The sequence below is a fragment of the Ammospiza caudacuta genome, chromosome 8 (assembly GCF_027887145.1).
Source record: "Ammospiza caudacuta isolate bAmmCau1 chromosome 8, bAmmCau1.pri, whole genome shotgun sequence".
NCBI lineage: Eukaryota > Metazoa > Chordata > Aves > Passeriformes > Passerellidae > Ammospiza > Ammospiza caudacuta.
In genome coordinates this window covers 28,876,673-28,903,971 of record NC_080600.1, presented here as the reverse complement: position 1 = coordinate 28,903,971, position 27,299 = coordinate 28,876,673, and the positions used below count along the sequence as shown (strand labels likewise).

At 52.2% G+C, this 27,299-nt stretch overlaps 3 protein-coding genes across 4 annotated transcripts in view; 1 reads left to right on the top strand and 2 right to left on the bottom strand.

The window, feature by feature from the left end:
* Nucleotides 1-1,063: 1,063 nt before the first annotated feature.
* On the bottom strand, nucleotides 1,064-4,223 carry LOC131560861 (C-X-C chemokine receptor type 2-like). The gene is made up of 2 exons (XM_058809853.1): nucleotides 4,032-4,223; nucleotides 1,064-2,195 (listed from the first exon to the last, which is right to left on the bottom strand). The coding sequence occupies exon 2, from the start codon at nucleotides 2,188-2,190 to the stop codon at nucleotides 1,114-1,116; it is 1,077 nt and encodes a 358-aa protein (XP_058665836.1). The 5' UTR covers nucleotides 2,191-2,195; nucleotides 4,032-4,223; the 3' UTR covers nucleotides 1,064-1,113.
* A 1,690-nt stretch (nucleotides 4,224-5,913) lies between these two features.
* On the top strand, nucleotides 5,914-25,422 carry ARPC2 (actin related protein 2/3 complex subunit 2). Its single transcript, XM_058809912.1, has 10 exons — nucleotides 5,914-6,093; nucleotides 15,506-15,540; nucleotides 16,485-16,597; nucleotides 18,586-18,631; nucleotides 19,223-19,409; nucleotides 19,818-19,911; nucleotides 22,151-22,277; nucleotides 23,642-23,742; nucleotides 24,088-24,188; nucleotides 24,982-25,422. The coding sequence occupies exons 1-10, from the start codon at nucleotides 6,020-6,022 to the stop codon at nucleotides 25,004-25,006; spliced, it is 903 nt and encodes a 300-aa protein (XP_058665895.1). The 5' UTR covers nucleotides 5,914-6,019; the 3' UTR covers nucleotides 25,007-25,422.
* The window catches only part of AAMP (angio associated migratory cell protein), a 5,849-nt gene continuing 3,131 nt past the window's right edge, over nucleotides 24,582-27,299 (bottom strand). For both annotated transcript variants that reach the window (XM_058809907.1, XM_058809906.1), the window contains exons 9-11: nucleotides 26,752-26,842; nucleotides 26,329-26,483; nucleotides 24,582-26,073 (exon numbers count right to left, since the gene is read on the bottom strand). In XM_058809907.1, the coding sequence (XP_058665890.1) occupies nucleotides 25,998-26,073; nucleotides 26,329-26,483; nucleotides 26,752-26,842 (322 nt within the window). In that variant the 3' untranslated portion in view covers nucleotides 24,582-25,997. The remainder of the gene's footprint in view (nucleotides 26,074-26,328; nucleotides 26,484-26,751; nucleotides 26,843-27,299) is intronic.

Here is a 27,299-nt window from a genome sequence, read left to right as displayed (position 1 = left end):
ATGGGCTGTCCTCCTCCCCCACTCACTCTGCTGTGCCCCAAGTCTCCAGGGTTCCCACCTGGGTGCTGGGGACCCCTGTACCCACCCATGAGCCAGCGCATGGGTGACATCTGCTATGTCCCCATGATTATGGACCCCTAGGAACCCGCATCAAGGTCAATGGAGGAGCAGTATGGGACTCCAGTAGAGAGATGTGTAGATGTGTAGGTGTAGGGCAGACATCCTGAAGCCTGGCACACAGAGTGGAAGGAGACTCCTCAGCACGGTCACAGTCCCCTCTTCAGCTCCTTGACCCCAGTAAAGTGTCAGCCCCAGTTGCCCAAGCCAGGGCGGAAACATCCCGGTTGTGTAAGGCACAGGTTCCCAGCCCTTTGCACAACAATCTCCTGACACCATGGCTGGGGGGAAGCGGGGGTGCCTGGGGTGCTGGTACCCTTCAGGCAGGGGTCACAGGGCTGGCTCAGTGTGAGGGGCTGCTCAGAGATCTTTCAGGGATTTGCTCTGCTGGGGTTGAGATTGGGGTTGGAAAGGGAATGACTTTGTCCCCAGGTGGGATACACTCCACATAGAGATTATCAAAGGGCCAGGACCTGTCTGGGGAGCTGTAGGAAGCAAAACCTGGGCTTGGGTCCCCTGTGGGGATGTACAGGATGCCAAACCCTGTCCTCGAAGAAGGGTAACCCACACTCTGACAGGCTCAGCAGGCAGCACTGTTTTGGCACTGCCTCCAGAGAGGTGCTCTGGCCCTGACCTGCCATGTCCCTTCCCGTGGCAAAGAGGAGGCAGACATGGGTGACAAACCCACCAACTCCTTTATTGCTGGATGGTCATCGGGTAAATACACCATCCCCACTGCAGTCTCACAGAGTCCACAGGGTCACAGGCTTTGTCCCAAAGAGAGGGCAGGGTGCACACTTGACATCACTCCCCTGGCAATGGGGTCCTACCACCTTGCCATCCAAGCCCCCTTCCAGCTGGGGTCCAGTATCCAATGGTGGCCCTGCCCATCTCCATGGCATCACCACCCACATTCCAGGGGGCTGGATGAGGATGCTGAGGCATGTGGAGTGCTTGGACCTGCTGGTACCCACAAGGGCTGGGTCCTAGAAGAGCTCAGAGGGTGGTGGATGTATTGCCAGAGGTGGAGGCATAGGAGGCGCGGCCGTAGCGGGCAACAGCATCCTTGCTGATCAGCCCACGCTGCGCCAGGATCTTGAGGAAGCTGTTGCGAAACTTTTGGCCGATGAAGGCGTAGATGATAGGGTTGATGCAGCTGTGGGCAAAGCCCAGGACCTGCGTGACAGAGAGGGCTGTGTCGATGCTGTTCCTCCTCTCACAGGTCTCGGCAATGGCCCGCGTCCTCATGAGGGTGTCGCTCACCAGTGTGATGTTGTAGGGCAGCCAGCAGATGAGGAAGACCAGCACCACAGCGAAGATGACCTTCATGGCCCGCTGCTTCTGGGCATTCTTGGTCTGCAGGAGGGTGTGGATGGTGACGCCATAGCAGAAGAGCATCACCAGGAGGGGCAGGACAAAACCGAAGGTCTGCGGCAGGACCCGCAGCACCACGCGCCACTTGGCCGTGTCCTCGCCGCTGATGCGCTCGTAGCACACGGTGCCGTTGTTGGGCGAGTGGAAAGCCTCACGGAAGAGCAGCACGGGCAGGGAGAGCAGCGTGGAGAAAACCCAGATGCCCAAGCAGACAAACTTCACCCAGTGCCTCTTCTCAGTGGCAGCCCGCGTGGCGTAGACGATGGCCAGGTAGCGGTCCACACTAATGCAGGCCAGCAGAAGGATGCCGCTGTAGAAGTTGGCTTCCTGCAGCACGGAGATGGCTTTGCACATCACAGTGCCAAAGACCCACTCGTGGGCTCGGTAGGCTGCCCAGAGCGGCAGGGTCAAGGCGAAGAGCAGGTCTGCCACGGCCAAGTTGAGCAGGTAGACGTCGGTGACGGAGCGGCTGGTGTGGATGGAGGTCACCACCAGCACCACCAGCCCGTTCCCCACCACACTGAGGATGAAGACCAGGCAGTAGATCACCACCACCAGGTACTTGTTGAGGGCAGAGCTTTCAGGCCGGCACGGAGAGGATGAGATAGCAGTGTCAGGCATGGCTGTGCTGTAGTCATAGCTGTAGTTGTAAAGGGCTAAGATGTTGGAGAGATCCCCACTGTAGGACAAGAACTCCATTTTGCCTGTGGAGCACAAAATGGCATGAGCATGGGGTGGCAGGGTAGTGGACCAGGGGTGACAGCACCTCTGGGTCCTCTGGCATCTCCGTTGTCCCCCAGGTCCCCTCCCAGCCAGTGGGCAGCTGTCCTTCATCACTCCATTGTGATGGAGGACACAGCATCCACACTGTGCCAGGTAATGGTCAGTACTGCAGATAGACACTGTTCCTCATATACCCCCTCATAAAACTCCCCCTGCATGCCTCAGTCTCCTGCATCTCACCCTAATTCTGTCCCTTTCCTGACTCCTGTGGAAGAAGAGTTTCCCCCCATAGAATGATCATCTCTTCTCAGTTTGAGAGGCTTCCCCATCAATGCAGCATCACATCCCTCCAGGAGACATCTGGCTCCTCCAGAAACCCTGGGCTTACTGTGGGTCTTTCAAAAGCCTCCAAGCTCTTTGGGCATCTCAGAGCCCCTCAGGCACCTCCAAAGTTCGTCAAGTACCCCTGCATCCCTCCAGCCTCTCCACCCCCTCAAGCATTGCTGCTGTGATGCCTGGAACAGAGCTGCCTCTCCTGCCACCTCAGCCAGTAGCAAGGCTGTGCTCATGGTGCCTGGGGCAGCATTCAGGAAGGTCTGAAGGTGTTTTTGTGCCCTTCTTCCACCTGCTGGTCTTGCTCCTGCGGGACTGGTTTCAAGCCCCGGGCGGAAAGACGTGTCACACTTTGCAGGCAGCTTTGGAAATATTACACCTCTGGTTTTCCTGTTGCTCATCTGGTCACTGCCATGTCCCCCCGTGCTTGGCCTCAATGGGGAAATCACAGGTGGCAGTCGCTTTTCCTGTCTCCTCACACATAGGAGATGGTGAGCTCGCTCTGCTCCTGCCTCCCCAGGGACCACTGGCTTTCAGTCTTCTCCCAGAATGGATCTGCACTCTTGTTTCACTCCAGTTTCACCCCCTATGTCCCATTTCTGAGCCCCCCAACCCCTCCAGGGCTTGGAGATGCCAGGACTGCTTGGGGTGCTGAGTGCCCCCCAGTGCTGGGGTCCCCAGCTCCGAGCTGGCCCTGTTTGAACCCAAACCATCCCTGAACTGACTGTCCACTTCTGCCTGATGTGAACTCCCTGCTGCAGCTGGGCTGGTGCCACTGCCCAGAAAAATCTGTGCCTGGCTCTGCTTATCCTCTCTGGCAGTGATCCAGGGATGGAAATCCTGGGATGGTGACTCCAGGGGGGTGCTGCTGGGATGCTGAGGCATCAGCATCCCAGAGGACTGCAACAGGGATGCTGCTGGTGCTGATGGGGAATGTCCTCCCTAGTGGGGCTCCCACAGGCACGGGGCAGAGCCTGATGCCAGTGCTTCCCCTGCATCTATTTCTGTCTGCTGCTTTCTGCCTCCCCGCTCCAAAGTTCTGGTGGTTCCTCTGGAAACGGGTATGCCCCGGGTTCAGCACACACAGACACCGCACAGCTGGCTCAGATGAGGGGAACAAGCAGCACTCCATTTCCCTTCCTGACCCTGGCAGGGGTGGCTGTCCCCCAGTGGGGAGGAAAGAGGGACATGCCATGGGGAAGGATCCTCCTAGCTCATCACTGTGCAAGGAAATGGGAGCAGGTTTTTTCCCCACGGCACCCAAGGCTGATGTCCCTGGGGACTATGGAGGGTTTGCACCCCAAATGAGCCCTCAGCACAGCCTTGGGTGCTCTCACCACCACCTCCCTCTACCAAGCAGCCTCTTGGGCACTGCAGCAACCCACCCCAGCCCTCAGGCTGCTCCACATGTGAAGGGGCTCAGATGGGAGCTGTCAAAGCCCAAGGAAAGCCACAATCTCCAGTGGCACACTCCACAGACTCACTGCTTGCTGCTGTCGCCGTCCCCTCAAATGTGGAGTCTTCTCCTGATCCCAAGTTGTTTCTCACTGGGAAGCACACAGGTACGGGTTTTAATCCAGATGTGACCCCCAAGGGCTCCGGTACAAAGTGTGGTGGGATCCAGGGCAGCCCCAGACCCAGGGGTCTCTCCAGCCGGAGGATCCCTCACCTACGCCTGCAGCTGTGCCACCTCCCAGCACCCCTTCCCTCCAGACTTTATACTGCCCGGGGAGGAAATGTTGCAAAATCTTCTCCCAGAATGAAGCGGAAGTGGCAGCCAAAGGGACCCTTCCGTGGTCCCCCCTCAGATGCTTTTCCCAGCCCGAGGGGAGCCCGCAGCCTGCTGTCACCCTCCTGTCCCACGATGGCCCAGGCCACGCTGCACGGGGGGTGCACCCAGGGGTTCAGCGCCATCCTTGAGACGATGCACCTGGGGGTCTCCAGCTGGGGGTCTCCAGTTTGTCCCCAGGCCCTCCGTGGATGAGGGGATCCCCTTCAAGGCACGCCTGTGTGCTGCAGTCCCCCCAGGAGAGCAGAAGGTCTCAAGGCCATGGCCAGTGGGTGATGGCAATGCAGGGCTCTGTGCCTCAGTTTCCCCATTGACAGAGCAAGGGTGGTGTCAGCATTTGGGGGATGCACAGGGACTGCAAGGCCAGCTTGCCTTCTGTTGGGGGTTGCTGTGGGGAACCTCCCCAGAGTAGAGTCCCATGTCCCTCCTGTCCTGCCTATGCCTTGCCAAGCTAAGCCGAGCCAAGCCATGCCATCAATGCCACCAGACAGAGCCGTGCCCCTGTGCCAGCCCCGCAGACTTAGGGAAAGCTGTGGCTCCGAGTGCCCCCATTGCTCTCAGGGGAGAACTGCACACAAGGCCATTCCCTATGCACCCAGTACCCCACGTTTTGGGGCACCTGGTAAGTGCCACCATCATATCCCTTGGGTATCCCCACAGACTCAAGGACACTCCTATTCTCTGTGGGAACATCTGCCCAGTTTTGGGCAACCCCCAGCTTCAGGGCACCATTACAGCCCCCCTAGGGTACCCCCACTCCCTGTGTCACCTCACATTTTTGGGGGCCTGTAGCTGTGAAATTATCCATTTTGCAAGATACCATTTTCCCCTGTAAGCACCCCCATATCCCTGGGGCACCAATTCTCACACAGCCCCCCAAACACTGGGACACACCTGCTACTTCCTAGGACATCCCTATAACCCTAAGGGCACCCCACTGTTTTGGGGACCCCCCAATACTGTGAGTATTCAATTAACGGGAATGGGGGGGAGAACCTCACACTTTTGGGGACTTCCAGACCGCAGGCACACCACATACCCCTGCCTCACCCCGGCTGGCAGGGATGCCCATACCACGATGCCCATACCATACCCAGTGCACCTCTGCACCTGGCATTTAGGGGACACCCCCGTGTCCCACCGCATTTGGGGAACACCCCCGTGTCCCACCGCACTCGGGGCACATCCCCGTGTCCCACTGTATTCGGGGCACATCCTCGTGTCCCACCGCATTTAGGGCACACCCCCGTGTCCCACCGCATTTAGGGGACACCCCCGTGTCCCACCGCATTTAGGGCACACCCCCGTGTCCCACCGCATTTGGGGAACACCCCCGTGTCCTATCGCATACGGGGAACATCCCGTGTCCCACCGCATTTGGGGCACACCCCCGTGTCCCACCGCATTTAGGGCACACACCCCCGTGTCCCACCGCATTTAGGGCACACACCCCCGTGTCCCACCGCATTCGGGGACCCCCTCCCCCTTTCCCTCCCGCCGCGGGGCGGGGCTCCTTGTGGCGTCATTCCGTGTGGGCGGGGCGAAGGCGGGGCGGGGCAGTGGCGCCGCCGCCGAGCCGGAAGTGACGCGCGGGCGCGAGAGCGGAAGCGGCGGCGCAGGCTCGGGCGGGTCCCCGGTGCGCGCAGCGGGCTCGGCTCCCTCAGAGCCGCTCCCGGCACCGACATGATCCTGCTCGAGGTCAACAACCGCATCATCGAGGAGACCCTCACGCTCAAGTTCGAGGGCGCGGCCGCCGGGTAGGGACAGGGGAGCCGGGGCGGGGCGGGGACGGGTCCGCGGACCCAGGGAGGGGCGAGGGGGCGGTGGCTGGCGGGGCCCGGGCCGTGCCAGGCGCCCTGGCACGGAGCGAAGCCTGGCGGGTGGTGCCGGGGGAGGATGGGGCTGAGACGGGCGGAAGGTGGGGGCCAGGGCACGGTGACAAGGCAGGATGTGGGGCCGGGGAGCGGCGCTGAGCCAGCGGGTGCTGTGCCGCCGGGGGGGCGGCCCGGGAACGAGGAGGGCAGAGCGGGCACGGGTGGCGGCCTGTAGGATGCCGGGCAGGGAGGGGGCGGTCAGGGTGCGGGACCTGAGCTGCGGGCGGCGGGGATGGGCAGAGCTTGGGCACAGGGAGAGCCTGGCAATGAGGGAGCAGAGCGGGACAGGGCAGTGTCGGAGGGGACAGTGGGGCTGCATGGGGTCAGCAGTGCCAGAGCAATGAAGGGCCCAGGGAGAGCAGGACGGATCTGGGAAGGGTACCGCAGATTGCCGTGCTGGGGTGGACTGGAGGACAGGGCCTGGACAAGGAGGAAGTTGGGAAGGGAGGAAGGCGGATTTGCAGCGTGTTTGCTTTGGGTAAAGTGGGCTTCATCAGCGAGGTGCCAGCGCTGGTACAGAATGTGTAGGGGGAGGCGGGGAACAGGAAGCCTGAGTACGGAGTCACGGCCTCAGCCTTTTGCTTTGGGGTGAAGAGCAAATTCCAGCGTGCTCCCTCTGCTTTCTCGAGCAGAAGGGATACACAGGCACAGGGGTCAGCCACAACCACTGGTGCCAGCCTGGTGGGTGTGCTGGCCTCGGGGAGCAGGCTGGGGGTCTAGTTCACACCCACATCTCTGACTGGGACAGTTCAGTCCCTGGGGAGCCAGTGGGTTTTTTTACTGAGTATTGCACCAGGGCAAAAAGATGCTTGAGAGGACCCAGCTTAGTTTGGAAGGAAGCCCCTTAAGTATGAATGTCCTTATCTGCAGCCGAGTGGCCTGTGGGCTCGATGCACTGCCTGCTGACTGAGACACCTTTGTACAGACACAAAGCCTCGAGAGGCAGAGCAGTGGTGTTATCTCTGGGGTGGAGCCTGCCCTGGCGCCTCACAAGGCAGGGCTCAGGCTGCTCCAGGAAAGGACCCCCCAGGCAGGTGCCTTTTTCTGTGTTACCTTTTTTTCTCCAGCGATTTTTGAAGCTCTCAAATTTTTGCATGCAGAACGTTGTCAGAGGTCATTTACTCTGCTTTGCCCCCCTCTCAATTGACTTGTTGCTCAGATCCCTGTTTTGTTTTGGAGGGGATTTTTTTTCCATAAAATAATTATGCAGGCTGCTCTGCCTTGGAGGACAGCTGAGCTTCTTGCAGACTTTGATTTGTCTTGAGCCCTGATCATTTAATGCAACAAGTTTCCCCAGAGTGCAGGCACAGCACTGGGCAGAGAGAGCTCCCAGGTGACCACTGTGGTATTGCAGCCACTTCCATTAGAAAATATGGCATGTACAGAGCTTCACAGTGAGTGTCAGAGCAGCTTGTCTGTGCCAAGGCACTCTTCCTGATGGAGAGGGAAGAACATGCATGTGTCCCTGTGTTGATCTGATGTGGAGGGGCAGTTTGCAGCTTTAGATGCACCCCAAAACTCTGACTCTGTGAGCAGAACTGTGCTTGCTTGCCCTCCAGCAGCCTGCAGGCCCCTGACATTTCCATTTTGCTGCATGGCAAAGCCACCTCACTTGTGTGTTGGCACGTGTGCCTGACATACTGATTGTTCCTGGATCAATTTGTAGGGTGGCTGATGGTGCTCTGCTTCTGCCTTTTAGTCATCTGTGGCACGTTCTGTTCTTTAGATGGCGTTTCTAGATAAGTTTTGTGCCTTGAGCGTGTTGCTGAAGGTGAATTTTCTTCTGTGCTTGTTCTGGGGTCCCCCATGCAGGCAAGTCCATGGAGGTTTCTCCTGCTTTCAGGTCTTCTAAGGAATGGATGTTACAAAACATTTATTCAAGTGATACTTCTTTTCCTATGGCCACAGCTCTCGGGTTATTCCTGTGGTGCTCAGCCTGGAGGCAGGAAGGGATTTCCTGTGTTTTGCTGTTTTGGTGATGCTTTTCCAAGGTGTATCTTGGGGGCTGAACACAGGATAGTCAGGGCGAGGTCAAGCCTTGAAGAATTTGGTGGCTGGGAGGAGTGAGTGTGGGCACTGGGGCAGAGTTGAGTTTACATTGTTTGCTCTAACCCTGAAGTGCAGCAGATGTGATGCAGGGATTTGTCAATAGGGGTTGTCTCAGAGCCAGGTGTGCCTGGTGGCTTCAGCACCAGCCTGCAAGTGGGGCAGGGCAGGGCTCATTTCCAAATCCTCTGCCACAGACTTGTCCTGTGACATGGGCTGTGTCACTGCCCTCTGCTGCAGTGCAGCCACAGTTTGGCAGGTTCCTGCAGAGCTTCCCTGGGCTGTCAGGTGGGAGACACTCCACATTTCACCTTGTCATGTAGAACTAGGTCACATGTAAAAGATGGAATTCATTAACTGCCATTATTGTCATATATGTCAAAATCTGCTCTGCGTGGAGGTCCATCAGCTGTCCCTGGAGTTCCCAGTGTGAAAGGTACCTTGGCAGGACTGCAGACAGAGATCAGCACTTGAGACAGGGCCTGACCCACCTCTGAGAGTACTCCCTGGACAAGGTCCTTGGGGCTTGGCAGCATCCACCTGTAAATAGGGTAATTTCAAATCGAATTTGGTTTTGTGGGCAGTCCCTATGGAAATCTCACCTCCTTGGACAGCCACTGTTGAAACACGATTTAGATCAAGGTGGTAACAGATTATGGACTTCAATGCATCTGATTTTTTTTTCCTTACTTAGCTCTAGTAATTTCTGTGTTTAAATCTATTCTCTTAACCAACCACATTTTAAAATAAAAACCTAAAGCTACCAGAATCTGTTGAAATAACTTGAGTTAGGAATCTGCTTCTGCAATGTGGGAATATCTGGTCAGAATCTGGAAATAAGTTTATTGAAATGAGGTTGGCTCGTGACCTTTTTTCATGTCAAGAGGAAGCTTCCATAAGCTTCTGACCAATTCATTTGTACATGAGATGTTGCCTGGAAGCTGGTGTCACAGGTGAGTTTTCCCATTTCTGATAAAAATGTTGTGTGAGGAGATGAATTCTACGAGTTGGAAAATCCTGTTTCTCATCATTGCTTTCCTTTGCTAACTGCACAGACATTAAAAAAACCCCACAGACACTCTAGGTGTAAAACATTTTGATGATTGCCTTCTGTGTCTGATGAATACTCATTCTTTTTGACACTAGCGAATTTGCCATCCAGTTTTGTCCTGCACTTATTTAACTAACCCCAGGGAAGGTGTGGCGCAGGGCTTTGGTCTTAGGGTTTGGTTTTCCAGTCATACATAACTTACCCAAAATCTTTAGTCAATTAATCATCTGTCTCAAACTGTTACTTATTATTTACCCACTGTGCCAAAGAACACACATTTGCATAGCTGGGGTACAGCATGCCTTTTCCTAGGTTGGGGGTGGAGGGAAGAGAATCTCAGATTAAATTGTTGGGTTCTTTACAGCCATTAGTAGGTACAGCTCTGCAGGGCTCCCTGACAATTAGCTTCGTAGGAAATCAACTGAAGCTTGGACTTCCCTGATGCAGAGTGGTTCCTGTGAGCCAGCAGGAGCTGGGCTGAAGCTGCACCCACCTGCTTTATGGTATTTCCCACCTGCAGTCACTTGATGATGGTGTGCTGCAGAGCTGAGCCTTTCAGACAGAGGCTGAATCCTGGCTGTAACCAGTGAGAACTTTGTGTTCATGGTGTGACTTGCAGTCAGTTCATCATGGGGAGACAGGAGTGTGTGGAGGCTGTTGATGGGCTAGGAGGGTAGAAGAGCTTTGAATACTGCAGGGCACTACTGAGGAACTCTCTTCAGGAGTGGTTGTGGTTATATGTGGCTCCAGTGCTTCAGGGATGCTCAGAGACCCCACCAAAACCAGATTGTTCCTCTGCCATCCCCTCATTCTTGCTGACACAGACATTTTTGTGGCTTCAAGGGAAACAGGATTGGGGAAATGACCTAGGTTAAAATTAAACAGGCAAAACTGGGTATTTTTAGCTAGATGAGTTTCCTCATCGCATTCATTGTGTCCTGACTGCTCACTGTGGTGCAGCCATGAAGCAGGGATCAGATCTCCCTCCTTCAGCAGCAGTGGCAGGTGCTGGCTCACCTCACAAGCCCAGCCCGGAGCTGCACATCTCTCCAGGCACAGCCTCACCTGCTGAAACTCAATCTGCCTGACTGCAGAGTGCTCGGACATCAGGGAATGTGACTTAGCATTAACAGTGGATTGTGAACCACCTCTGGAAGTAGGTAGTGCTCCACTCTTGTGCAACAGCACAGGGAGCAGGAGGGAAGAAAAGCCAGATCTGAAAAGTGTTAGGCTTTCACAGGTGATTCTGTCATCACTCCAGCCTCAGTTTTCATCTTGGGTTCCTAAGAGCAGCCTGCTCTGTTTTATCTTCAGAGAGTGGTTCTCACTGCAGCCACCAATGCTTGACAGCAGAGAAGAGTAGGTGTCCATCACTGTGCTAAAGAAACACAGTAGAAGTGTGCAAAATGAGGTTCTTACCCAGAGACTTGGCCCAACTTTGGATCTCTCTGGTGGGGAGCCACAGGCTAGCTGCTTACAGCTGAGGATGGAAGACAGCTGAGGACAAAGATCTGGCTGGAAGGGGATCTGCCAGTGCAAGCATGCTGCAGGACCATTTGTGCTTTGTCCACCGTGAATCCCACTGCTTTCCTACCAGCCCGCTCCTCCAGGCTATTGGGCACACAGCAAGGGAAAAGCTTGGGCGTGGAGGGGTCACCTAACCAGGAGGGGGGAATTGGCACGTGTAGGGGGCTGTACACAGCGCAGCAGCAGCCACTGACAGCACTCCTGTTCATGGTGGGTGTGCTGCCAGAGCTATGGGAGCTCCTTGGTTGCGTATGCTCCTGCAGCTTACGCAGAGAGGCTTTTGTTAGCTGAGTGGAGCCCAGAAGTGGAGGAACTGTTCAGAGAATTTTAGTCATTGCTCATAATTTTTTTTATTGAGATGGCCTTTCTGTAGCAAGAGCCTGCAGTCTGTCACTGAATCTGGCTCACTTTATCTAAATTATGTGTTGACTCTGGTGATCTAAAAGCTCTGCTCAGAGCTTTAAGCTTTGAAATACCCCCTTTTTCCCCCCCTCTCCTATGGGACAAGAGGTTAGAGTATCTGCATGCCTGCAGCTTTTGAAATAATTGCTGTTCTCCATTATTTGGTAGAGGCCTTAATTGTGGTGTGGGAGATGCTTCAGTATGGTTGTCAGCCAGGTTCTTAAATTTGTCGTATCATACAGCTAAGAGCCTTTGTGGCCTGAGAATGAAACAGGGAAGTTCTCCAAATCGAGCGAGGAAGTGCTGTCAGAAAAAAGATTTGCTATTGCTCTTAAGTGGTCGCTGGTTCTCTCCATGGGCACCTGTGGCTCTTCACGGATGTTCTGCCAGGGTGAAAAATCTGATTTGGAGCTGGTCCTGTATTAGATAGACAGGGCGTAGGAGCCATTTAGAGATGAATAAAAGGAACACAGGCAAGAAGACGTAAAACCTGTCAGGGTCTTTTATTGTTACAAGCAGAGGGCAGATGGGATTTGGTGTGGGTTTGACTTCAGACCTGATAACTGTTATCACAAAACAGACTGCTGCTGGGAACAGCTGCCATTTTAGCGTCTCAGGCAGGGGTTTGCAGAAAGGTCTGGTCTGTATTCAGTGCAGAGAGAAGCCATCTCAGTTATTCCTGGTATGAGCTGGTTTTATTGTCCCTTCAGGGCAGAGCGTAGCAAGCAGGGAAGGTCACTCAGGGATGCTGTGGTTCAGGTAGCATTGGAGGTGAGGGGCTTGCAGGAGTCACAGCAGCTCTCTGCTCCAGGAGTGGATGAGGTGTCCTGTCTGAAATCCTCTGAATATAGCTCGGGTTAGTCTGTTTTCAGAGCTTTGGATCAGGGGTAGAAGTGAACCCCAAAAGACCTCCTGGCTTCCCAGTTGGGATTTACAGTCCAGTCTAAATCTGTGATTTAGAGTCATTCAGCACCAAGCTGCTAAACTGCCAGTTCTTGCTATGGGTGCGGAGAGCCTCCTCATGGAGGCAAGGGACGCCAGAGCCCACTAGACCAAACAGAGCTCTTTGGGATTGTACCAGTAACCTGACAGTAGCTGGTACCCACCCTCAGTGCTGCAGGCCCCATCCCAGCCTGCTGTGAATGCTCTGCACTGAGCCGTGGCTGGCACAAGAGCAGGAAGGACAGAACACGGAGAGGACACGTTGTGCCTCCATAGAGCTATTTCCGGTGGTAGAAGATGGGGTTGCTGGAAGGTCAGGGGAAGTGAACATGTCTGTTGTTGCTAATCCAGAAACTATGGAACCCTGGAGGTGAGAGCTCCTCTCTCTTCTGCTTGGGGACTTCTTGAGGTGGGAGCAACAATCCGGGTAGCAAAAGGAGTGGTTTTTTCTGTTGGAGAAAAATTTTGAGTAGCCAGGGTAGTTTTGATGAGGTGAGCCAGAGAAATAAATAGAAGCACTTTAAACACTGTGATTGTAAAGCTCATGAACTGTGAAAGGCTAAGGGGCCTCACTTTGCTCCCAGCCACACAACCAGTGCTCTTTCCTGTCCTCCCCTGGCCAGCATGCCTGGTGAGGCAGAAAACCACTGTGCTGTAGGTGACAGGGCCAGCATGGCTGAGAGGAGCTCTGTATGCGGCTCACGTGAGCTCTTGCTTCACTGAGGCTGTGCTGGGAAGTGGTTGAATATTCAGTACCCAAAGTTCTGCCCAGTTACCTTCTTTTCCCTTAAATATGCCCCCTCCTCACCATCCCCAAGTACCGGAACTGAGCCACTTGGGAAATCAGCGTTAAAATAACTTCTCTAAGAAATGACGTTTGCACAATAACAGGCTCCAACCCAGCTGTGTTAGCAGTGAGCTTTTGTGTGCAGAACAAAGGCTCTGTGCAGAGCCATCAACTGGCTCCTGTGCATGGTCTTGCTCTGCTTCTTCAATGATGTGATGAGTGATCTTTCTGCCATCCCCTGGGTACAGGACAACCAGATGGGGAATCATCCTTCCTCAGCCAAACCACTCCAGTGCACGGACTGTCAGCCACTTCCTTGCATTTCTCAGAGGGAGGTGCTGTGTTTGGAAGGCTCTGCTGGGAGCGGGGGCTCTGGGAGGTGTCAGCTCTATGTATGTGGGGAATGGGGTTTGAAAGCTGTAATTTTGAGCAGATGGAACAGAGGTTTAAGGATGCATCCTGTTTAATATTCCTAGCTCTCATGTGCCTGGCTGTGCTATCTTTAAAGCTTCCTACATAGGTTTCTTTTTTTATAAAAATTTATACTGCCATCCAAGCTGATTCCCACGTCTGAGTGTGGCGCTCTAAAAGAGGAATACGTCTGCATCAGCTGACCGAGTGGGATCTCTGGGATTTTCTTTCATCTCTGCTCTGAGCCATCCTCAGTGAGCAGAAGTGGCTTGGACATGCTTGTGGAATTGCTCCCCTTTCCAAGAGCCCAGGCTAAATAAGCGGCCAGGGATGCCTGCTGAGCCTGTCTCAGACCCAGCTGGGGAGGAGAAATGAAAGCAAGAGAGGTCACAGGTAGCTGGCACAGCTTTCAAACAAAAGGACCTGCTTTGGGTGCACTTGCTCCGCTTCTTTCAAGTGTGTAGTTTTTTATCCTCAGCAAGGTGGCACAAAAGACAGAGGCTCCCCAGCCTTCAGATAAAAAAAGGCCTGTTGCCTTTCACAGCTGATCACTTTTAAGAAGCAGGAACACCTCCTCATTTTCACTTGGGTTCTCCATCTGGGGGTTAATTCCTCCGTTTCTGCTGGAGTAAAATGTTGACCTGGTGAGTGTCTGGGATCAGTGCAGTGTTTTGGTCTCCCTGTATTGCCCAGCTTGAGTTTTATCACATTGTGGTCATTTCTGCCTTCCAGGAATGAGGCTGGCTGCAGAAAAGCTGATGGAAAAAACAATGCTTGCTGCTGAGATAAAATCATTTAAATTGTTACAGAATATTGTCAGGGAAAATAGATATTTTCCGACCTTCCTCAGTGTGTGTACCACAGTATAACCAGTACCCAGCAGCACATAAGTGTGTGGAAGAGCAAGTTTTGGCAAAACGATTGAAGCTGGTCTCTGGGCAGCAGCAGCAGCATGGCTGAGACCACTGACTTTACTCTGGGGAGTTATTTCAGTATGTTGGTTCAGACAGGTGGGAATGAACTGTTAGAGACTAGATTTCTGTTAGCAGCAGCGTTATTAGCCTTTATTCAAATATTATCTACTTTTGAAAAATAAATGGAGATACAGTGTGAAACAGCGGTAGCAGACTGGCATTTTTATCCTGTTCTCATTTTCCATGCCTGCTCTCAGCAGTGGAGATACCTTTGCATCAATTCCCTGTTGGAGAATGACCTATTAATACCAGTCCCCTTGGAGCTGTGAAAGCAGTTATGTAGTGCCAATCCCAATGAAATGACCTTCCAAAGCAGTTACATCTTTCATGGAGTCCTACTCTTTCACAAATCATGAACAAATGCCAATATAGGGTTTGTTGAGAAGCAGTTTAATCTTCATAGTCACAGTGTGAGATGTGATGTGCCTTTTGCTTGCAGAGGGTTTTGTTGCTGATGGGGGTCCCAGACACCGCTCAGGATGGTGTTAGAGCATATCCAGAGCTGCAGTTTTTCTGCAGAGGCTGTTGGCAAAATATTGGGGTGTTTTGGAAGGGGGGCAAGATGAAATGAACGTGTGGAAAGTTTCCTTCTTTGACCTGCTCCTGACACTACTAACACTTTCCTAACTTGGAAAAGGCGCCTTCTCTGCAAGCAAGTTATATCAATGCATCTGCAGAACTGGTATTGATGGCAAAGAAGGCACTGTGTCAGGAAGGATTACTCAGCTCCTTCCATAAACTGGTATTGCAGAACCTTACAAAAGGTCCTCTGTCCCAAAACCTGTGTCATGGCCATTCTGTACAGAGTGTGTGCTCGTGAAAACAAACTTCTTAGAAGGGGTAGCTTTCTTAGGCATTTCTAACTGGAAATCTGTGATGTCACAATCTAATAATAAACTAGAATACTGGAAATCTGTGCCAACTTCAAAGTCTATTTTATGTCATCTGGGGTAAAACTGGTGCTTATAGGAAGGGGAAAAAGTCTAAGGTCTCTTCTCAGAGGTTACTATTAGTCGGACAGCAGGAGATAAAGGGGTTTTGAGGAAGGGCTGCCTGTGAAAAATAAGGTGTTGGAAATTAATCCTTTTTCCTTTACAGCTTGGAAGCTGCTGTTAAGAGTCCTCATTTACATCCTTTGTTTTCTTTGCTTTTTAGAAATAAACCAGAGGCAGTAGAAGTAACATTTGCAGGTAAGGTTGGCAGCTCTCTTGACTTTTCAGAACTAAGGGCTGGCTTGAACAGTCTGCCCACACCACTGGGCAGAGGCAATGTGGAGACCCTGCAGTATCCCCAGAGTTGGCTGCCTCACTATTTCTCTGTCTGTCTGCCTTCCCTGGGACTTCCCTAGAGCACTGAGTTCACTGGTGGTAGTGCTTTGGTGTGTGCCTGCTACACAGCTCTTCTCTTTTACCTCATCTGTTCTCTAGTCCTGCCCTTGGTGCTGCTTAGTACCATTTGGTTTGGGTTGTTAGGAAGCTGACTTAGGGTGACAGGCAAAATGGATTCATCACCTCAAGTTTGCTCTTCAGGAAGAGAAATGCCAAGAAAGTTCAAGTACTCATTCAGCATTTGATTTTTTGCTTCTGTTATCAGGAATCTGGGTAAGCTGCAAAGCTCTGTGGGGAAGTGGAGCTTGCTAGGTAGCTGGAGGGTTGCCTTTCCCTTCCTCCTGCCCTCCCTGCCCATTCTGCAGTGAAGTGGAAGCTCTCACAGCAGGCGGCGGCTGCGCTGCCTTTGCTGGCAGAGAGGTTTTCCCCTGCAGGCTGCAGCTCTGGCCTGGTGGGCATGTCAGTCACTTTCTGTGCTGGCCCTCCAGAAGGCTCCCGTCTCTGCATGTTTGTATCCTTGTGCATTGAGCACAAGTGGATTTGCCAGGGATGCTAAGTGACACTAGACTAAAGCTTTCTGTGATGGACAGGTGTCAAAATTGTTTCAGCCTTGTGAATGATAGCAGGTCTCCCTATATGACATTTCCATTTTCCTTAATTGCGGGTTTCCCTCTTGCTGTGTGTGTGAGGGCTGGAGCAAGAGGAGCACTGTCGCTTTATGCAATTACTAGAACTTGTAGGGAAAGCCTTCCTCAGAAATAGGAGCTGGTTCCTGCTCCCTCACATTTCTCTTGCTTGTTTCTTAGACTTCGATGGAGTCCTTTACCATATTTCAAACCCCAATGGAGACAAGACAAAAGTGATGGTCAGTATTTCTCTGAAATTCTACAAGGAACTCCAGGAACACGGTGCTGATGAGGTGAGTAAGCATCTCCAGGCCTCCTGCCTACAAATACTGTGTTGATGGCAATGCCTTTGTGGTGTATCTAACATCTGACTCTTAGAGAAGCATCTGTGTTCCCATCTCACACTGGTCAAAGGATCAGCCCTGTGCCAACCAGGAGTCCCACTTTGCTGAAAGACAAGGGCAAATGTGTTCACACTCTCTGGTGCAAAAGTAGTCATCCTGTATGACCCTGCAGCCTGAAAGGTGGAAGGCACTGCTAATTTCACAAGTTCAAAGTGAAGCCTGACTGATGTGTTGAGCCCACAAGTGAAGGAAGGTGCCAAGACAGAGCTGTGGTGCTTCTCTTCTGACTCCTAACCACACTTGAGAGCAAATGTTGGGCTCCTGTTGTGTGTGCAGACCTTGGTTTTCAGACTGGTTCCCTTTTCAGTGGTGCTGTGTGGAGTCCCAGGCTCAGTTCCTGTTGGCTGGGCTCTGTGGCTGCGGAGGGCCATTTAAGGTAGAAAAAAGGAGCCTCTCTGAGCTGTGGTTGGATGGCAAGGCAGGAAGTGTGACTCAGTTCCTGAGTCAGTTTTCAGATCTCCACATGGTAGCGAATGGGGTTCACCCAGGGCTTTTCAGCAGGCTTTTGCCTCTGGGTGTCTGTCCTTGGAAGAAAACAAGGAAACTGCTCCATCAGTTTATTGTGAGTCTAGTAAGAAATGGGTGATTTGAACCCAAAGTGAATTCCTGCGCATTGCCGTAAGACCCACCTAAGTCAGAAGAGATATGATTGAGTGTCCTGCTTTCCTGGTTCCTGAAAGCAGAGCTTTCTAGGTGGAGCACTGCCTACTACTGAAAGTACCACTGCTGGCATGAGGAGTGTCAAGCAGCCCAAATGGTGGAGCCTTCCCAGCATGTATAGTGAGAATCAGTGCAGTGTGTGATCCCAAGAAAATTCCTGTGGTGGGCAAGTGGCCGACAGCACTGTGCACCAGCAGCCATTGTAGTGGTGAAAGGCAACTTTCTATAAACTTCTAGAAGAAAATGGGATCTGCACAGGACTGGCTTGGAAATACTAAATAGAAATTAAATTTTTCAGTCTCCAGTCGTCATAATGTTGCTTTCTGCACTTCCCTGCAGACAATGTTGCTTGTTTCTGCTCTGTCTTTGGTGAAACCCCACTGTGAGGAATGCAGAGTGAGCTTCCTGCTAAGACAGGGCATCTTCCTGCACCGCTGCAGGCAGGCTCTCTACAAGGAGGTTTTGGCATGCAGAGAGTCTGTGTATCCTTTCCACGTGGTCGTGGGTGTCATCCCAGGAGGGCCAGTTCTGCCCCAACACTGTTGTGTTCTTCTCTGTGAAATACTGCCTGTTCCCAGCCCCCTCATTGACACAGAGCTATGGCTCAGTTGGAAATTGCCATTGATGTAAAATTCAGCAGTAATTACATTTGAAGAAAGGTTTTTGCTGTGCTGTAGGCGGTTCTGCTTCTGGGAGGCATCCAAGCCTGTGTGGCAGTCTCCTCTCGATGCCCATCTGTTCGTGCACTAGGCTGAGACAGTCACTGTGTGATCACCAGGCCATGGTGTGCTCTGAACTTGCCGTCCTGTGAGGAGAGGGACCAGGCACACTTTGCATCTGCCTTTGAATGGAAGGAAAAGTGGTAGCCCTCAGGTCTGTTGTGTCAGGCTCTGCTGATTGTTCTCCTTTGAAGGTATGAGCTATAAGGCCTCTTCCCCGCACAAATCTGACTAGCAAGAACTTGAAAGAGTTCCAGTTTTAAGTCCTCTCCTGCAGTATGTCCCCTGTCAGTGGAGTTCAAGGAGCCCTCCCTAGAACAGGAACAGCCAATAGTACTAGAAGCTGATGACTTAATATTTGTCTAAGTTCTCTTAGACACTAGGGGAGGCAGGTGCTGTAATTTGATACTTCTAAAAGAAGACCAAATATGGCCTAGGCTGTGCAGGAGGAAACAAGTCTTGATAGCTTGTGCATTCAGTGTTTAATTTCTTTTCTAGGTATTGAAGAAAGTCTATGGAAGCTACTTGGTAAATCCTGAATCAGGTAACCCTGCAATAACATTCACTCTCTGTGTGTGTGTGTGAATGCAATTCCCAAGTTACTTAAGTCACCTGAGAAATGCTCATATGAAGGCTGAACTTGAAGAGCTTGATATCTCAGGCTCTCTGTACAATGAATTGCAATTTGAAATTGCCAATTTAAAAAGTGGCTCAGACACGTCAGGGATGAAGTAGCTTGCAGCACAAGCTGTAATTCTTTATGCAGTCCTCCTCCAGGAAGCCTCTCTTCCTCACAGTTGGGGTCTTTGTTCTTCTCAGAGATGCTTTGTAAGACACAGAAAAACCATGGTTACCTGTGACAACATCTCTTCCTACTCACTGCAAAAACTTGGGAGCAGTTCAGCCAGCACGTGTGTCTGGAAGCTTGGGAAGGAGCCCCGGGAATGTTGCCATGGCCACACGCTGAGTGCAGGCATGGCTTTTGGCAAGTGCTTCGAGTGGGAATAACTCACCCCTGGGGCTTTTGGGAGGATTTAAGGCAAAAGTGGGACTGTAGGTGTCTCTTAAAAAAAATGTCTCTGCTTTCATTAAGGCCCTATGTAGATTATTAAAGCTAGTGGCTGTCCCTTCCCAGGTTACAATGTCTCTTTGCTCTACGACCTGGAGAACCTTCCTGCAGACAAGGATGCCATTGTGCACCAAGCCGGCATGTTGAAGCGCAACTGCTTTGCTTCAGTCTTTGAGAAGTATTTCAAATTCCAGGAAGAGGGCAAAGAAGGAGAAAAAAGAGCAGTCATCCACTACAGGGATGATGAGACAATGTAAGTGTTCAAACTAAAAGCACGGGGGTTGGACAGTGGTCAGTAGTCTGCTTCTGTGCACAGCTGTAGGTTTTGGTGGAAAGTCAGGAAATCCTCCTGCTCCGTGCTTTGGCCAGGGTAATAAGGGCCTGTTCTAGGCTGCCACAAGTATCCCATTAGGGTAATGCTTACGCCTCAGGCTGCTGGGATGTTACACAAGAGTCTCTGTTAGTGTCATCACTTGTGGCTGCATGCAGGAGAGGAACTGGCCACTCCCAGCAGAATGTTGTGCTCCCTGTAAATACTGTCTCAGGGGAGGGGAAATTTACAGCACCCAGGCCTGTGAATGGCTGTTGTATCTACTTGACCTTGTCCTTTTGAACTCCCTAGCTCTGGTTCACAGGTGGGTTCTCTCTCTGCCACCTGCAGGTACGTTGAGGCAAAGAAGGACCGTGTCACGGTTGTGTTCAGCACAGTATTTAAGGACGACGATGATGTGGTGATTGGAAAGGTGTTTATGCAGGTATGGAAACTGAGTTACAGGGAAAGGGTCTGGTCCTCAATTCAGATGCCTGCTTGCTTGAAGCAGCATGCCAAATAAGCTGCTGAAGTGAGCACAAAGGCGGTTTAACACATGAAAATTCTTTGCTCCATGCTGGACTGGGATGGAAGAACATGCTAATAGGCACAGACAGTGCATTTTCCTGGCTCTTGCATTGGCATCTGTATCATCAATAGTCTTGCTTATTTGGACAATCAAGCGTATTATGTGTTACAGATGAGAAACACCACAATGAATACTTCAGTCCCCACAGTGAGGCCCAGTAGTGTGGATAGCTATGGTGTAGGATCTCCAGCCAGCTGAAGACCTGAGCATGTTGAGGAGGCTGTAAAGGGAGAGGAGGGGTGAGATAATGTAATGTCATGCCATGCCTGAGGAGGAGCAGAGAATGGTCTTCACCTTGACGTTTCATCCTGCTAATGCTCAAATGCTGCAGGAACACTCAGCAGCTCTGTGTGACAGCTCTTGAATTTCAACTTTTTAGAGCTATGAATATACTGAATTTGTGGGCTTGAACCAGTCATTGCCAAGTTATGGACTGGACTCAGCTACCTTTTCCAATTGCTGTTTAGCTGGGGAGCATTCAGAGACTTGTAGTAAGCACTTAGCATGTCTGTGAACAACTGTATGCAGCCTGGAGAAAATGAGACATCTGTGTGCAGCTGGGGAGGCTCAGTGCATGCTTATACCTGTGTTCATCTGTGCCACTGGCTCACCTCACTCATCTGCTTAAGCTTCTGGGGAGCCAGCCTCCTGTTTGGGCATGGCTATGGAGCAGGGCCTACAGGGTGTTCCAGGCACCTTTAACCCACCCGATCAAGGGTGCCGGGCCATGCTGCTGACAGGCTCATGGACAGCAAGTTACTGGCCCAGTTTGCTGGAGACCAGTGTACCTGTGTTGGGTGTCATCAGAAGGGGTCTGTTGCAATGGAAGTCTTCACAGCTGTTTGCTGTGTTCATTTATTCCAGACAGGACATCTGCTCTGGCTTTGAGGTTTTCCCCCACCAAGCATATCCCTCAGCATGGAATTCAACTTTTAAAATGGGAAGGGAGGCATGATGTGAACAAAATGGGGTTAGTGAGGTTCCTGGGAAGATGGCAGTGCTTCAAGGCAGCAGCTGTCCTGGAGTCTCCATGTCCCGAATTCTTGGTTTTTAGAACAGCAAACCCTGCCTCTGCCCAGCCACAGGAATTTCCACTCTGAGTCACACTGGCTCTTTCCCTCCAGCTATTGCTCTTGCATAACACAGCTGGGTATGGTGTCTGCTCATCTGGACTCTCATGGAGAAAATGTGACCATTAACTAACCAGTGAAGCCATTTGAACCATTTCACCCTCTGGCATAAGCAGGCAGAAGTGCAAGCTAAGCATTTCATAAAGGAAACCCCAGCAATCTGCTCTAAAAGGGACGTGGATGCCCCTGCCTTTCCCAGGGAAACTGCTCAGAGGAGAGGCCAAGGGTAGCTGATAATGTGTAGGTTGGGATGGAAGTCAGTGAGGCAGAGGGAAGACTGCCTTGCCTTGGGGCAGAAGAATGGTCTCTGGACATTCCCAGCCCACACAGAGATGGTCCTTACAGTTCCTGAAATGCAGAGCCAGTATATTTCCTGTGAGGTGGGGGAAGGGATCTCCCTGCCTGAAGGTATTGTTTCAAGGTGTAGGGAAGCATTAAGAGGAGCAGACTTCACATACAAGCTTCAAGCCTCCAGATGTATCTTGATGCCTAGGCAGACTCCTGGTGGGAGATGGTTTCTCAAATGGCAGAACCTTTACACTAGGTGTGATGGAGACCCTGCAGCCCTTCCTGAGGATTTCTGTTCCTCGGGAGTGATGGGTACTGTGCACTTTCCCTTGAAGCATTGAAGTTCCAGCTGAAGCTGTGCTGTCTCGTGTGCTTGCTCAGACTGAGGTGTCCCTTTCACAAAACATCCATGGCATGGGTGTGACACACTGAAAGCCACCCCAGCTGAGGGGCTGTGCTATGGTCATATATAAACCCAGGACAGCCATGCATTTTGGGCTGGGTTTGCTGGGAAAAAGAATTACTTTCAGGGTGTTTGGCCTGATGAACTTAATCAATTCAAGGAAAGCTGAGCCACCTTCTGCTCCTTGCCCTTTGGGAGTGAGGAACCCCATTTGCTTTCCCAGCATGTTGCTGAAGGGTCCCAGTGGGAATCACCTTCACTTTGTCTTGTTCAGGAGTTCAAGGAGGGTCGCCGGGCCAGTCACACAGCCCCACAGGTGCTCTTCAGCCACAGGGAGCCACCCTTGGAGCTGAAAGACACGGACGCAGCTGTTGGCGATAATATTGGCTACATCACTTTTGGTAAGCAGGCAGCTCAAGGCTTGGGGATGCTTTGGGAGGAGAGAGGTTCCTGTTGCTACATGAAAAGCAGAAAAGAATTCACCTTCCCTGAGTGTTGAAGTGGGCAGTTCAGGGCAGCGAGGACTCTGGGGTTGCATTCTGTCTTGTGTGCCCCCTTTGGAGTGTCCCTTTTCTGTATCAGGTCACCTCAGCTATGCTGTGGGCAAGAAGATGTGGAAGTGGACAGTGAGTTTAGTGTGCGCCTACAAATGAAGTTCAGTATTTGGAAGCAAGGGGAAGAGTGGCTTTGCTGTGATATTTTGGAAACTGGAGGTTTCTTGTGAAAGCTTTCGTGCAACTGTACTTGTAGGTAGTCCAGCTGCAGGGAGCTGTGCAGTGCTTGATCAGCAGAGGCAGCCAGAGAGCTGCAGCAGAGCAGTGCATTCTGCTTCTCCAGCTCTGCCTCTTTGCTCTGGGCCAAACATTGATGAGCCACTTACCCCTGCCAGAGGTGCTGGCCAGCAGAGCCATGACTTACCCCTGGGTAGCAGTGTTGAGGAATCTAAACCCTGCCCTGTTGAAAGGGATAGGTCTCTTCAAGATGTTTGGGTGTGCTATTAGGGTGTCTCAGGCCAGCATTCCTGGAGTTTGGAGCTCAGAGATGGAGCACAGGCATTGCAGGGAAAGGTGAAGATAGCATTGCCCTCCTCCTGTGCTGGAAATGGTAGTGCCTTGAGGCCTGGGCAGCTGTCAGCTATGGAAAGAATAGGTCCAGGATGGCACATACTTTTGTTCTTGTTGAGACTAAATTTCCCGGTTATCTGATCTGACAGTCTCAGGTGAGATCATCACCCAAACAAAATGTTCTTTCAGCCCTCGGATCTGGGACACCTAACAGAGCACCAGCTTATGGAAAGAGCAAGCTACCTTCTTGTATCCAAGTCTGTCTTATGTTACAGGGCTGGCAAGCTGTCAGGCAAAGATCCACAACCAATTTCAAGACCCCAGGGCAGACTGGATCTTGAAATTGGTTGAGCAGCCTGGGCACCCTGGTCTGCCTCCCACCTTGCTCCTTCAATTGTATCTCCCAAGCACTGATAGAGCATCATGTGGTTTCCTACGGTGCCATTGTTTCTGGACACCTGGCCTTGCATGTGTCCTGCAGAGTGCACAGGCTCCTGTGGGAAATGTGGAAAAGTGCCCTTAAGCCTTGTATTTAAAATCACAAGTGCTGCTTAATCTTGGTACATGTCAAGAGTAAAGGGTTCTTTATAGAGAGCAAGGCAGGGATCCAATGCAGCACACCCTGAAGCCTCCAGCACTGATCCTGAAGGCCTTGGCAACCTCAGGAGGTACTAATGGTCTGTGTTGGCCTCTTCTTTCAGTGCTGTTCCCCCGTCACACCAATGCTGCAGCCAGAGACAACACCATAAACCTGATCCACACATTCCGGGACTACCTGCACTATCACATCAAGTGCTCGAAGGTATGAGGGCTGGGGAACACAGGGTGGCTTCAGCCCATCTAACCTGGGTGCTAAAGGGCAGAAGCAGGGACAGGGGTGCCCCTTAAGGACTCATTAGGGTCTGGCACTGCCCTCCCCAGTCATGCAGGGGTGGCAAGTGATGCATCGTTGCCTTCTCCCTGCTCTGGGACACAAGACTTTCCATTCTAGCAGTGAAGTAGGATTTTTCCCTTTTGGATCTGGTTTGTTTCCTGAGAACAGAAATGAGGGTAATTGTTCAGAGTGACCTGGCTTGGATGTGTCCTGAAATCTCAGCTGTGAAGAAAGGCTCCTGACATGTCCCTATTTTGTCCTAATGAAACACAGGCCTATATTCACACGCGTATGAGGGCGAAAACGTCAGATTTCCTCAAGGTGCTCAACCGTGCCCGTCCAGACGCAGAGAAGAAAGAAATGAAAACAATCACGTGAGTAGCAAAGCAGGGCATGGCTGCCTGGGCTTCTCTGCCAGTCATGAGCTCAGTCTTGCTCAGTTTGGCATACTGCAGTCCAGGGCAGGTAGGGGGTGACCCACAGCTGATTGCCTCAGATGTCCTGTGAGGAGCTGGGTCTGAAGCAAAACCCTGTGCTGGCAGGTCCTTCACAAAAGGCTCATACATGGCCTTGCAAGCCCTGGCATCTCCATTTCCCCCCACCAAGCCCTTGGTGGCATTCCTGGGGGCTTTTTCCCTGTTATGTTAGAGCTGCCTTGTCCATCTCTGGGGGCAGCTCCACCTCATGGAAGGGAGAAGAGCCAGCTCCTTCCTTGGGCTTTGTGGGCACTGGACCAGGTCTTGCTGCCCGGTGTGTCTGCAGCTCCTCTGGCTGCCCTTGGCCAGCTGATGGCTGGGGCCAGGCCACCATGCTGGCTGACTCCCTCTTGTGAACAAGGAGCCCACAGTGAAGTGGATGGAGGAGAGCAGTTGTGTGAACATGTTTCACTCAGATCCCTTACCTTCTGCTTATCCCAGAGCCCCTCGGTGTCCTTTTCTCTCTGCTTGTCCTGTCATGTCCCTTTGCAAGCTGCTTTGGGGTAGGAGGGTTGTCCCCTCTGCAAAAGTTAGCCCCTCCCCCACAGCCCTGTGACTTGGCTCTGCAGCCACAGACCCTGTGAGCTCCAACCCAGCAGTGCCTGCTTGGCTTAGAGAGCTCACCATGTGTGCCCCAGCACAAGCCCCACAGGCGCTGGGGCTGTGCTGACCCCTCTCTCCATCCTTCCAGGGGGAAGACGTTCACAACCCGTTAATGCCGAGTCACCGAGGCTGCCGGAGGACGAAGGTTGGGGCACTTGCTACCTGATAATCGTAGCTTTTAATGTTGCACCTCTATGGGCTCATAAGGAATTCAAGCAATCGGGGTCTGTTTGTACGACACTTGGGGGAGTAATCTGCAGAAACGAGCTGTGCTTGCGAGGACTCGATCGTTCCAAGAAACAAAACTTTAATTCCAGTTTGATTGACTTAATTTCTTTTCTTTTTTAATTTTTTTTTTTCTTTTCAAGCTGTTTCGCTTTGCAATATGTTACTGGAAATAAGTTGCAGTATTTCTTAAGAGAATAATGCAATATTAACTTGTTTTCTTCTGAGTATTTGAGTTCAAAACTCCTGTATCTGAAGAAATACTGTTGGGGTTCATTAATAAAGAAGATCTTTCTATCTTAAAGGACTGTGAGGCTTTGGCTTACTAATGCATGTGACTTTGCCCTGGAAGGGGTGTTTAGTCACAGCCCCAAGGGCGATAGTTCCTGTGTTGTGGAACATATGCCTTCTAGTGAACTTTGGGGTACAGTACCCAGATCTGGGAATAGCGTGTTCTGTTAGGGAACTCCTAGACTGTACAGAGCAAGATTCTCCTTCCTTCAGCTAGCAACCTGCACCCTCCTATCCTGACCACTTCATTCCCCCTAGCAGGGAGAGCTAGGATGGGAGTCTCTGCCACTGATCCTCAGGCCATAGTTGGATCCCAGGGAGATCCCTGAGGAGGGAGCATAGCTCCCCAGATCCTCTTCCTTCCCCCAACAAGCAGAGTAGACGGCATCCAGTTAAGTGAAATAATTTATATAATTAAAGACATCTTCATACAAAACCCCTGGCTCGGCCCCTGGATGGTGAGGGCAAAGCAGGGCAGGCTGGAAAAATTACAAAGCACGCACTGGAGAAGGGTGGTGAAACCATGTCCCTCGTCCCTCTGTACACAGGGCGCAGGGCAGCGCCGGGACGCCATCCCTTGACACAGTTCTAGCGATCGGGCCGCTGGACGCAGAACACTTTGGCTTGGTGGTCGCCAGAGGTGGTCACCACAATGGAGGCATCCCTGCAGGGAGACAGGGCTCAGAGGTGGGCTGGGGGCTTCCAGTATCCCTGACCATCACCCTCAGCCCAGCTCTGAAGTGCTGCACTCCCCTTTAAGACCCTGAAGTGTCAGCATGGACCTAGGTTTGTCCCCCACCTTGGGACAGATCACAAGGGCACTCAAGAGGCAGCTTGTGATTTCGGCTCCTAGGCTGGAGGCCCCTGCTACCACTGCTCCCCCCACCAGCAGGGAAGGGGTCTGGGGGTGCCTGCTCACTTGTTGACGGCGAAATCGAGGATTTCAGCAGAGTGCCCTCGGTACTCGCTGATCATCTTCCCCGAGCGGGCGTCCCAGAGCCGCACGGCCCCGTCCAGGCTGCAGGTGTACACCACGGCCGAGCTCTCCTCCCACAGCAGCTGCACGATCCCTGACTGGGACAGGGGGAGACCGCAGTGGGGACCTCCAGCAAGGCTTAGCTCCCCCCATGTACCCCCACCCCCTCATGGTGTCTGCCATCCCCCCAGGAGAGCCAGACCCCAGGGCCAAGCACATCCGCTTTGCAGAGACTGCGGCTGCCCTCTGGGGAAGCCCAAGGCTAAGGGAGAAGTACAAATTGGGAACTGGCCCTTGGGCTCCAAGGGAGATCTCCAAAACGCCCAAACCCACCTCCCAGGCTTGGGTGGGGAGGGAGGGCAGTACCTCATGTTGGCACTTATGCCTCAGGCTCTGTGTGGAGAGGTCGTAAATAGCCAGAGTGCCGTCAAGATAGCCCACAGCAGCCAGTGGCATCCTACAGACAGGGGAAGAGGCATTACATGGGACATGGGGAAGCAGGGATGCAAACACATAAAGGCTCCAGGTAAAAGGCAAACCCTATGCTGAAGGCTACAATGTATGGAGAGGATGAGGAACAACCTGATGGCTGGAGCCATCAAACACCCCACTTGGGAAACCCAACAGTACAGCAAGTCAGCAATCAGACCATGGTTTGTGAAGATGACAATGTCCTGGCAAGAAAACAGCTGTCTGCAGAGTATCCCAGCCAAGCACTGGTCCATCAGGCTAGCCCAGAATCCCAACAGTTGCAGGGAGGGCTGAGCAGCCAGTGTCCCTTGGTCTCATACCAAAGGGATCTGGCATCTCCACACCCAGCTGGGGAGGATGGAGGCAAGAGAAATGCAGCAGATTGAGCTCAAGGGATGCAAATGGATCTGTATGACAAGCCCTGTAATATGTAGCACTGAATA

Excerpts from the sequence above, each read along its gene's own strand:
- LOC131560861 (XM_058809853.1), bottom strand. The coding sequence starts at position 2,190 with ATGGAGTTCTTGTCCTACAGTGGGGATCTCTCCAACATCTTAGCCCTT.
- ARPC2 (XM_058809912.1), top strand. The coding sequence starts at position 6,020 with ATGATCCTGCTCGAGGTCAACAACCGCATCATCGAGGAGACCCTCACG. Across the intron at positions 19,410-19,817 it reads TACAGGGATGATGAGACAAT|GTACGTTGAGGCAAAGAAGG; the intron begins GTAAGTGTTCAA and ends TGCCACCTGCAG. Across the intron at positions 23,743-24,087 it reads ATCACATCAAGTGCTCGAAG|GCCTATATTCACACGCGTAT; the intron begins GTATGAGGGCTG and ends AATGAAACACAG.